Below are 12,009 nucleotides of genomic sequence, written 5' to 3' on the forward strand. Positions count from 1 at the left end.
AGAGAGAGAGAGAGAGAGAGAGGAAGAGAAAGATTCTCTCAGTTCAATTTCTTGTCCATCTTTGAGTTTTGGGGTGGTTTCATATGTTTGTCTTTCTATTAATAAGGAAAGGAAAAAAGAGCACTTTCATGATTTTGGGTTAGCTTATAAATGCAGAGTCACCATGTTTCTTGACTTATATCCTTTCATTGAACTAGAATTAAGGTGAAACAAAGAAGCAACCAAAGGCACAAAATGTAAAGAGGCTCCTCTCCCTCTGGGGACTCTGTGTGTTGCTTGTCTTACTCTAGTCCCAGCTCTGTCCTGCTGAAAGGCTCTGAACAAACAACAGAAGCAGGAAGACACTGAAAGATCACACAGAAAGGGCAGGCTGAGGTTCTGGACTCTAAATGGTTACCATACACTGTCAAGTTCTTTAAAAATGTAACTGAAGTAAGTTACAAAAGGTTATTAATCATAATAGGTATCTCTGGCATCATAAAGATATATTTTTATATGAAAGTTATCCTTTAATATTAAATGGATGTATTGGACTCCATTTTGCACATTTCTCTAATTTAAAAATGCAATTTTAGGGGCTAGTGAAATAGATCAGTGATTAGGAGAATTTGCTGTGCTTACAGAGAATGAAGTTCAGTTCCCAGAACCTACATGGTGGCTCACAACCATATGAACTCCAGATTCAGTAGATCAAGTGTCCTCTTCTGACCTCTACAGGTACCAGGCTTTCACATGGTGCATGTGTGTGTGTGTGAAGGTGTGTGTGTGTGAAATACTCATAAAATAAATCTTAAAGTTTAATAAAAATAAAAATGGACTTTTAAATACTTTCAAGGTAATACTATTTTTATTCTTAATATCACATATAATAAATATTAGAAATTAGAGGCAAAGCATAGATTTTATGTTCATTCTTTGATTAAAATTTACATGTTACTTAAGTATGTAGGAGGTTGGATATATTTTCAAAGGAAACAGTTCCATCTACATACCCTAAATTAGTGTTAACACACTCTAAGTGTCTAGCATCATTATCAAGAGTACCCCATCGTGTGGCCACACAACCAGGAGTATACAGGAAGCACAAATTGGACTTATTTTTTTTAAGTGAGGACACAAAACTGGGGGAGGAGGAAGTGGGTATGACTATGGCTGAATTCAGGGAAGGTGATGAATATGATAAAAAGAACATGTATGGAATTCTCAAGGAATTACTAAAATACTTCTTAAAGCTTTGTAAATACTCCTTTAATAATGCTTGGGAACCGTAGAAGTCCAGGCTGTACTTCAAAGTGAACTGCACAGTAGCATACTTAACAGCACTGTGGCAGAAGAAGGGCATATCATGTGTGTCATGCAGAGTTTCTATTTATACACGTGATGCCACAGCTTTGGTGTCTGATCGCATACAGATAACGTGCTAAATAAAAATTCTGACTTACTGTGATTACATGGAAAATCTTCATAATAAAGTTCAATTTTCAAGAGACAAGGATCGCTCATATGTAAGAATTCAACAAGAGAGTACTCACACACTGAGCTCTTATATAAACAGGCATAAAGATTTCTCTTGTTTTACCAGAAATATAAGGGTATCAAAGTCTAGAAAAGCCTCTTCTGAGACATTCTCTTTCTGTTTTAGAAATGAGGCCTCAAAGAGACCACCGCTGTCAGGCACTCTAGCTTCAAAAGGCCTCAGTTAACATAAATCCCATTCACTGCAATCTAGATTCTTTCCTTCATCCATTTGATGCTGAGTAGAATGTATTGTTCTTTCCAGATGAGGCATTTTAAATCCTTCAATAACTGTCATGAGTTTGCTTTCTCTGTTCCTTCTTCTTACATTTTCTAGGAGATAATGTAAGGTTTCGACACTGAGCTGACACGGACAAACATTATTTGAGCTTAGCTACAGTTGCTGTGTATCTGCAGCATGTGTTTTCCTTATATAGGGGTCACTGAGAGCATCTTTAGTGGAAGCTATTCCTGTATTTTCTCATTCTGCAGTACCATCATTTGACATTTAAAAGATTAAGTTGTAGTAGATGATCTGAAATCGGTTGAAGAAATTAGTCACACGTTAGATCTTCAGATAAATGCTCACTGCCTTTAAGAGGCATCAAGTCAGCTGTAAGATGTCTTTCCACCTACCAGTCATAGGCCACATGCAAGGCCATTAACACTGTGAGACTATCATACCATCTTAAGCTCAGGAAACTTTTTGTTTTGTTGTGTTTGGGTTTTGTAAGCATCTTGCTAATCCTCTACCCTCTGCCTTCTAACTAGATACTTATTAACAGACACAAGCCAACTATGCCTAGCCAGTGAGGAATATCTTACTTATCACTGAAATAGGTCAAAGAACCTACAAGAGTCCAAGTGCTTTAAATTGTGTCACATTCTGTTTTCATCTTCAGTATATTAATTAAAATAAATGTAGACAGTTTTTACCTAATAAAAATAAAGTTGATTTGGAGAACACAAAAGGCAGTGTAGTATTATGAGATTTAGTTTCAATGAGCAAATCTGGTTTCATGAGTGGAGACCAGGAGTAATAACATAGTTATTTGAGAAAATCTAAAGTGCAGATGAGAGTTAGAAAAGATACTCCGTTTGCTATGTAACAGAGAACTGGTTAGTTTACATGAATTTACTAAAAGGCTCCTTTAATCTGTACATCTGGTGGATACCATAGACTCCACAAATTTTGTATGCAATAGCTTATAACATCTACATTAGTAAAAACTACTTGATTTTTCAAATAAAATTTCAATTAAAATCCATAGCTAATTGAAGTTCTCTACTAATATTTCATTTAAACTTGATGGAAACATAACTCAATTTCTATTCTCACCAGTGGGATGAGGGGATATGAACAGATGCTTGTTTCCAGAATGACAATATCCATACAGCAGGCCATTGGTTAGAGTCAACACAGAAAGAGTAAAGAGAATTTGCACATACTGTAAAAAGGGCACACATTCGTTCTATCTTCTCTGGGTTCCTTGGCCCACCATTCTTGTTCAGTCTCACCAGAAACCGTTCACTGAAATGTAGGAAAGAAAAAGACAGAAAAATATAACGAACTACATATTCTAGCCATATACAGAAAAATCCCTAAATGCTTATGAAATAGCTTATTGTACTAGGCAAGTATGAAAACATGTGTACTGGCAAAATACCTTATTTGTTTGTTGTGCCAAGCAATTTGCAATGACTATTCTTAACCTTCTCATAGATGTTGTTTACCTATTGGTTGAAGTTGTGTGTCTGGTCTCTCTGTAGTTGTGAGCTTCTTGAGAGTAGCAACAAGCTTATATTCCTCCATAAGTTCTCCTCAAAGAAGCTACGGTCTGATTCTATATCTATTATTGCAGTGGATATATTATTTGACATGACTCAGATCATTGTAAAAAGATGTATCATACTAGATCAAAAAGAAGCTATATTATCCAGCTTATATCTTCCAATATATAACCCTGGAGAATTTTTTAGGGCTTTCAGTATTATATACAGTTTTTTAAACTTTCAGTCTTTATAAGTATTTTTTCTTTCTGTAATCAGAATTTAACAGACCTAGTAAATATTTTATTCTCAATTCATATAGACTATTCCTGTAGGAAACTATGGAATAAAACACATCAGAAACAGCATTTGCAAAATTTAGAGAAATATTCCCTTGTTCTCTAAATTTTTTACCATTCCAGATCAAAATCTCCTTTCCTGCCTCTTTCTCCTGAGGCTCCTTAACAACTGTAAGAGCAACACTAAGTCACAGTGGAAACAAATTATGTGATTATAATATAAATGTACTTTCTTTATATGCCTACTTATACTTATTAAATGTGGTGATATTAGCAAAAAGGTGGCATTAAAATATTATACTTAGAATACATGCTCTTAAGTTTGATTAGTTTTTCATATATATATTTGTTCCCTAAGTAAACAGTTATAAATTACTATGAGGTTCTATGCACTAAACATGGGAAGACAAATGTGAACAAAATAAATACAAGATACTTTTGTTTCAACAAGGTTTTGGACCTAGTAGATAGATGTACAGAGTCAAGTTTAAAAAGATGTAAATTTGAGATTCTTCTCCTAGGAGCAGTAATGAGAATAAGAAAGGAATACACACAGAATGAGAAGAGCATAGCACTGGAGGTTCTTGAGATCCTCCTACAGAGATCTCCAGAGAAACCAGGAATGGTAAGCACACTCCATTGTCTTTCTAACGGGAAACATGAAAAACCTGTTCTTCTATGCAGAAAGCTGAGAACAGAAAGTGATTAAGAGTCTGGTGATCTGAGTTATCTGTTGGGCCAGGACACATCAAGTTCCTACAACCAGGACCAGAGGTGACCAATAGTGTAAATGACTTCTGTGCTATCGACTTGATGGCCTAACCCTTGGCACTTAAGCTAGTACAGGTAGCTTATCTCTAGAATTCATATTCTTGGAAGGAATGACATACACATATAAACAGTTAAGTTTCAATGCATAATTAATTACACTTCCTTGTACAACAAGGATTGCATTACATTAGGAAACTTTTTGTTTGTTTGTTTGTTTGTTTGTTTGTTTTCAAATCATACTGGGCTTAAATCCATTGGGAATAAACTGCCTATCATTAAAGCTCCCCAAACTCTGATCCAAATTGATGAAGTCAATCTGCATGGGGTTTTCATTCTTATCTCTTCTTAGGATTCATTCCCTTCCTGGATACCTGCCAAGGATCCCCTCAGGATGAGAAGAAAAGAGGCTTTTGTCAGAATTCTAAAAGTTGTGGGATTTAAGAAACAGGCATAAGAAGAACAACATAGATAAATAGGGAAGGACAAGGGGATGCCCTGTCCGGAAAAACCAAAAAAAAAAAAAAAAAAAAAAAAAAAAAAAAAAAAAAAAAAAAAAAAAAAAAAAAAAAAAAAAAGATATCATGAATCACAGGCATGATATTTTTTTTTTTCAAGACAAGGATTCTCTCTGTAGCCCTGGCTGTCCTGGAACTCACTTTGTAGATCAGGCTGGCTTTGAACTCAGAAATCCACCTGCCTCTGCCTCCCAAGTGCTGGGATTAAAGGCATGTGCCACTACTGCCTGGCTGATAAATTAATTTTTATACAGTGTAAACTATCTCCTTATGAAACAGGATGCTAAGAAAATGAAATGATGAGGTTCTGAGAAAAAATGTTTAGCAAACATTCATCTAAGAAAGGATTGTACTGAAAATATATAAAGAATTCAATTCAATAATATGAAACATATATTTAAAAATGGAAAAAGGAACTAGAGAGATGTTTCAATGGTTAAAGTGCTTGCCATGCAAGAAAGAAGACAGAAATGTGGATTCTCAGAATTTACATCAATATGCCTCTCTTGATAACTCCAGCCTTGGAATTCGGAAGGCAGAAAATCCGTGGAGCAGCATGGTTAACTAGAATCTGGTAGGCTCAAGATATAATCGAGAGAGACTCTGCCACAGACAGGCAGACAGAGAAAGGGACAGACAGAGAGACAGACAGACAGACAGACAGAGAGACAGAGAGAATAAACATGGAGAACAATCAAGTAAGATTCCCAACTGACATCAACCTGAGACCTCCACACACACATATGTGCATTCCCACATACAACTGTACCCACATATATGCAAACACATATACTGCACACACACACACACACACACATGGAAAAGACAAAAACATAGAAAAAAGATTTGAATAGCTTCTTTACCAAAGACTACATAGGGATGGAAAGTAAGTGGGCAAAAATATCACTAAGCTGAATAACTGCTTATATTCCTCAGACGTTTAAAAGTAATTATGGTCAAAAGAGTCAAATTTACTCATGAGAATTTTTTTAAAACAGCATCTCATTTTATATTCCTGGCTGGAATGGAACTCACTATGCAGAGGAGTATTATAGAACTCACAGACATTCTTGTGCCCCATCGCCAGAGTTAGAATTAAAGGTGTGTGCCCAGCAGAACTATTTACAATTTTCTGAGAAACCACCATGCTGATGTTCAGAGTAGTTGTCCAGTTTGCAGTCCCACCAGCGATGTAGTGTTCCCATTTTTCCACATCTTTGCCAGCATGTGATATTGCTTGATTTTTGATCTTAACCGTTCTGATTGGAAGCTTTGGTCATTTTGATTTAGGATGTTGAACATTTCTTTTAGTGCTTCTTGGACATCCAAGATTCCTCTGTTGAGAATTCTCTGTTTATCTCTGAACTCCATGTTTTAACTGTCTTATTTGATTTGTTGGAGTCTAACTTCTTGAGTTCTTCATATATTTTGGATATTAGCCCTCTATCAGGTGTAGACCTGAAGACCCAGCTATATCCCTCCTGGGCATATACCCAAAATATGCTCCACAATATCACAAAGATACATGTACACTATGTTCATAGTAGCCTTATTCATAATAGCCAGAAACTAGAAGCAACAGAGATGTCCCTCAACCAAAGAATGAATACAGAAAATGTGGCTCACTTACACAATGGAATACTCTTCAGCTATTTAAAACAAGGACATCATGAATTTTGCAGACAAATGGATGGAACTAGAAAATATCCTGAGTGAGGTAATCCAGACACAAAAGGACATACATAGTATGTACTCACTGATAAACAGATATTAGCCAAAAAGTACAGAATACTCATGCTACAACCCACAACCTAAGAGATGAAACAAGAAGAAAAGCCCAAGTGAGGATCCTTCACTCACACTTAGAAGGGGAACAAAATAATAATGTGAGGCAGAGAGAGGGAGGGACCTGGGTAAAGAGGGGAGGAGGAGAAAGGGGAATAGGATTAGGTATGGGGGGAGACAGGAGAAAAGCCAACAGGGCAAGAAGAATGAATTGAAATATGCAGCTGCCAGGGGTAGGGAGTAGAGGGAACCTCTAGAAATTACCAGAGACCTGGGATGGGGGTGTTGTCTCAGGACTCACTGTAGGTAGCCTTAGCTGAACTGCCCAGCAGTGGGAAGATAGAACCTGAAGAGACCACCTCCAGTAGAAAGATAGGGCCCCCAGTGCAGGGATGGGGTCATACAATCATCTTCAGATTTCCACCCAAAATTGTTCGTGTCTAAAAGAAATGCAGGGACAAAACTGGAGCAGAGATTGAAGGAAAGGCCATCCAGGGACTGGCCCAACTTGGGATCCATCCCATGGGTGCGCACCAAACTCTGGCACTATTACTGATGCTATGTTGTACTTGCAGACATGGCTGTCCTCTGAGAGGCTCTACCAGCAGCTGACTGAGTCAGATGCATGTACTTATAGCCAACCATTGGACTGAGATTGGGGATCCCTATGGAAGAGTTAGGGGAAGTATTGAAGAAACTGAAGGGGATGGCAACCCCATAGGAAGACTAAGAGTGTCAACTAACCTGGACCTGTGGGAGCTCCCAGAGATTAAGCCACCAAAGATCATACACACATAGGCTGATCCGTGGCCCCTGGCACATATGTAGCAGAGGACTGCTTTGTCTGGCCTCAGTGGGAGAGGATGAGCCTAATCCTGTAGAGCCCTGATGCCCCAGGGAGGAAGTTTACCCAGGGAAGGCACCCTCTCAAAGGTGAAGGGGATGAAGAGTAGGGGGAAGAACTCTCCAAGGGGGGATTGGGAGGGAGCAACATTTTGGATGTAAATAAATAAAATAATTGATAATAATGATGATGATAACAAAATTAAAGGTATGAACTATCATACCTGGCCCTACATACAGATTTTGACCAACACCAATATACTCACATGACAGTGATAAGTCATTCTTTCTCTTAAACAAAAGTTAAATATTTTGATTTACTACTTGATCTCTTTCCAGAGAAGAGAGATGATTAGTGTTCCCCTCTTGTTTGTTTGGCTGAAATAGGACAGTATTCCTGGATGGCTTGTAACTTGCTATGTAGATTGGATTGGCATCAAATTTGTCATGTTCCTCTTGCCTCTGTCTCCCCAGTGCTCAACTTACAGGTATGTACTACTGTCTTCCCAATTTTTCTCTTTAGTGAGATTTATTGAAAGAGAATGTTACATTTAGTTGTCTTTATAATGATGAACTAGGGACAGACACTATTTGAAATTACATTAATTTCATATTATAAAACAAGTCTTACAAATTAATTCCATAATTTGAATCTGTGACAAGTCTAATGTATCTCTATTTTAAGATTACTTGCTTTTATGAACATTGTTAATTCCTGTGTGGCACTGTATTTCATATACCTCACTGCTGGCAATTAATTCATCCCTACAGCAAAAGCTTGGTGAATGAGGTGTACAGAGGCAAAGGCAAAATTGCTCATCTTAACTGCAGTCTTTCTAAAGACTTAGTTTTAGAAATACATTCAGCTTCCTCAAATAAAATCAGTTGAATTCTCTCTCCCAGTTCTTTCAGTTTAGTTGCTATTCTTCATGTCTGGTAATCCCTGGAGATGGATGCTCACCACTTAGCACCTCTCTCATGATAACTGGCCAGGTGCTTGAAAATTGGCAAGTAGCCCCAAGGTTGTCCTACAGTGTACATCCTACAGATTAGGAAATCTAATATTTCCTCCTAGAGTCATTTCTTAACTTAGATCACTTAGCTTTATTTTTCAAGTTCCTCCAGTTTCCCCAGCACATTATCACAGATAGAGCAAATATGCTCAAAGGGTTTGTTTCATAAAAGCAATGAGAGCCCAGTGCCATGGCCTCCAGATTCATATTTATTTTCTGCTTTCCTCTTCTCTTCAACAAAATCTTACTGTTCACCAACACAGGAAAAACTAAAGAGCAGAGCTACTTTGGTGGCATCAGAACATGTCTGTAACAAATGCAGGGTTTTCTTACAATGTTCCCAGCCCTTGCCCTTTTACTTTTTCAACAAATTGTCACTGACTTTCATCATGTTTTTAGGGCTGGAATCCAGCACATCCTTTTCCAGGGTAGAGCTGGGTGATTCTGCCACATGCCCTCCTAAACCAGCCAGGTATATCCTGGGGTCAACATCCAGTGCCCTGGCTTTGTCAGGTCACCCCTGCTTGCATAGCAACTTACCTTTAAGATTCCACCAAGACTCACACACTGCTGCACTTCACCCAACCTATCCACCCACCCAGACCACCATACCCTTCTCCAGGTCTACTCCATTGACTCTGACTCTCCCCTGCATACACTCTCTCCAACCAGACAGATGTAATCTGGACCCCATATCCTGTGCCTAGGCCTAATCTGGCTAGTCCTGCTTGCACAATAACCAATTCTTAGACTCCCTCTGGGACCCACCCCATGTACCTCTCAATCCACATTCTAACTTCACAACCTCTCATACCACACCTATCTTCTTCACACAGGCAGATCTACCCCGGACATTTCAGGCTTGGACCAGAAGACACATCCTGTATACCAGTTCAGTTCTTCTGTTCACCTGACTTCATGTCACCCAAGCTATTTCCTATATTAGGCTCAACTTGCCTGCACATCTTCTTTTCTGCCCCAAACTGTTCTATCTATATCATTCTTAGAACAAAGGAAGTCCATATGCTCAGATCTCATTGCAAATATGAACAATATGAAAGATCAAACCAGTATCTTCTTTCCAGAACCTACCAATCCTGTAGAAAGATTTGCCAACACACTCCCAAATTCTTTCTATGAAGTCAGATTCACTCTAGTACCAAAACAAGGTAAGGACACAACAACAAAAGAAAACTATAGACTAGCAATATCTCTGATGAACTTTCAATACTTATAAACAAAATATGGGCATATATAAAAAATAGTTTTCATCATGGTCAAGTTGGCTTTACCCATGAAATTCCAGGATGGTTCACCATATGCTAGTCAATAAATGTAATAAAACATATAAATGAACTTGCAAGTCCAATGGGCCTCTCTTTCCAGTGATGGCCGACTGGCCATCTTTCAATACATATGCAGCTAGAGACAAGAGCTCCGGGGTACTAGTTAGTTCATAATGTTGTTCCAACTATAGGGTTGCAGATCCCTTTAGCTCCTTGGGTACTTTCTCTAGCTTCTCCATTGGGAGCCCTGTGATGCATCCAATAGCTGACTGTGAGCATCCACTTCTGTGTTTGCTAGGCCCCGGCATAGTCTCACAAGAGACAGCTATATTTGGGTCCTTTCAGCAAAATCTTGCTAGTGTATGCAATGGTGTCAGCGTTTGGAAGCTGATTATGGGATGGATCCCTGGATATGGCAGTCTCTAGATGGTCCATCCTTTCATCACAGATTGAAGCTTTGTCTCTGTAACTCCTTCCATGGGTGTTTTGTTCCCAATTCCTGTAGATTGCTTTTTATCATGTTTAGGTATGGGCCTTGAATTCCTGATCTTTCCAAGACTTTTATCATGAATGGGTGTTGGATCTTGTCAAATGTTTTTTCAGCATCTAACGAGATGACCATGTGGTTTTTGTCTTTGAGTTTGTTTATATACTGGATTACGTTGATGGATTTCCGTATATTGAACCATCCCTGCATCCCTGGGATGAAACCTACTTGGTCAGGATGGATGATTGTTTTGATGTGTTCTTGGATTCGGTTAGCAAGAACTTTATTAAGGATTTTTGCATCAATATTCATAAGGGATATTGGTCTGAAGTTTTCTATCTTTGTTGGGTCTTTTTGTGGTTTAGGTATCAGAGTAATTGTGGCTTCATAGAATGAGTTGGGTAGAGTACCTTCTGTTTCTATTTTGTGGAATAGTTTGTGAAGAACTGGGATTAGATCTTCTTTGAAGGTCTTATCAGAACTCTGCACTAAACCCATCCTGCTTGTGGACGTTGTACATCGTGGTGCGCACTAGGCTCCGCACCACGATGTACAACGTCCACAAGCAGTGTCTCTAGCTGCATATGTATCGAAAGATGGCCAAAAGAATGGGAATGGGTGGGTAGGGAAGTGGGGGGGGCATGGGGGACGTTTGGGATAGCATTGGAAATGTAATTGAGGAAAATATGTAATAAAAAATATTAAAAAAAGAGTATATAAAGAACTCAATACACAAAGAATAAAAATTCATGTGACCTATTAAAAAAAAGGCCAGTACCTAATAAGAGAGTTCCCAAAACCTGGGGGTGTGTGGAGGCTAAGAAAAATATCAAAAAGTGTTCACCATCCCTAGTGATTAAGGAAACTCAAATCAAATCAACTTTCAGATTTCGTTTAGTCCCAGTGAGAATGGCAAATATCAAAAACAAATAAAAAAAAAAACCAAACACACAAAAAACAATGAACAACTTATGCTGGAAGGGGTATGAGGGAAAGGGAACCCTCCATCACTGTTGGTGGGTCTGCAATCAGGTGCAGCCACTATGGAAATCAGTGGGGAGAATTCTCAAACAGCTAAAAACAAATCTACTTTATGATTCTGCTATTCTGCTCCTTGGTATATGCCATATTCTACTCTACAGATACGTTCATAGCTTCTCTATTTAAATAGCTAGGAAACGTAAAAGGAAACAACCTAGATGTCCTTCAACTGCTAACTAGATAATGAAAATGTGGTACATCTGCTCTATGGGATACTTTTAGTGGTAAAGAAAAAGATCGTATTGTGTGAGGCAATTCAGACCCAGAAATATATCAGAGGCTTCTAGATCCAAATCTTCAGATGTGAGTATAAATCCTGAATAACTGCAGAAATTAGGAAAATAAAAAGGGTCTGCTCCTTGGGTAGGTGGGTCAAGAAGCAATAGAGAGAGATCAAAAGGGTGCAAGTGATCTGACTGGGGAAAGAGAAAAGGAGAACTCTAATTAGAGAGAAGGAGGGAGATAAGTACAGAGGAAGGAGTGATGAGGGTAAAAATAAAAGTAAGGATATTTGATAAACTCAGAAAATCAAAGCTATTCCCAGCACTTGGGAGGCAGAGGCAGGTGGATTTCTGAGTTCGAGGCCAGCCTAGTCTACAAAGTGAGTTCCAGGACAGCCAGGGCTATACAGAGAAACCCTGTCTCGAAAAAACAAAAAAAAACAAAAACCAAAGCTATTAACTA

General features: G+C 38.4%; 1 protein-coding gene across 1 annotated transcript in view; it reads right to left on the bottom strand.

Annotated features, from left to right (window-relative positions):
- Dock3 (dedicator of cytokinesis 3) overlaps window positions 1-12,009 on the bottom strand; it is a 285,914-nt gene that overhangs the window by 135,235 nt on the left and 138,670 nt on the right. Inside the window, exon 10 of the mRNA XM_021171370.2 lies at window positions 2,965-3,046. Within this exon, the coding sequence (XP_021027029.1) occupies window positions 2,965-3,046 (82 nt within the window). The remainder of the gene's footprint in view (window positions 1-2,964; window positions 3,047-12,009) is intronic.

Source organism: Mus caroli, chromosome 9, assembly GCF_900094665.2.
Source record: "Mus caroli chromosome 9, CAROLI_EIJ_v1.1, whole genome shotgun sequence".
NCBI classification, from domain to species: Eukaryota; Metazoa; Chordata; class Mammalia; order Rodentia; family Muridae; genus Mus; species Mus caroli.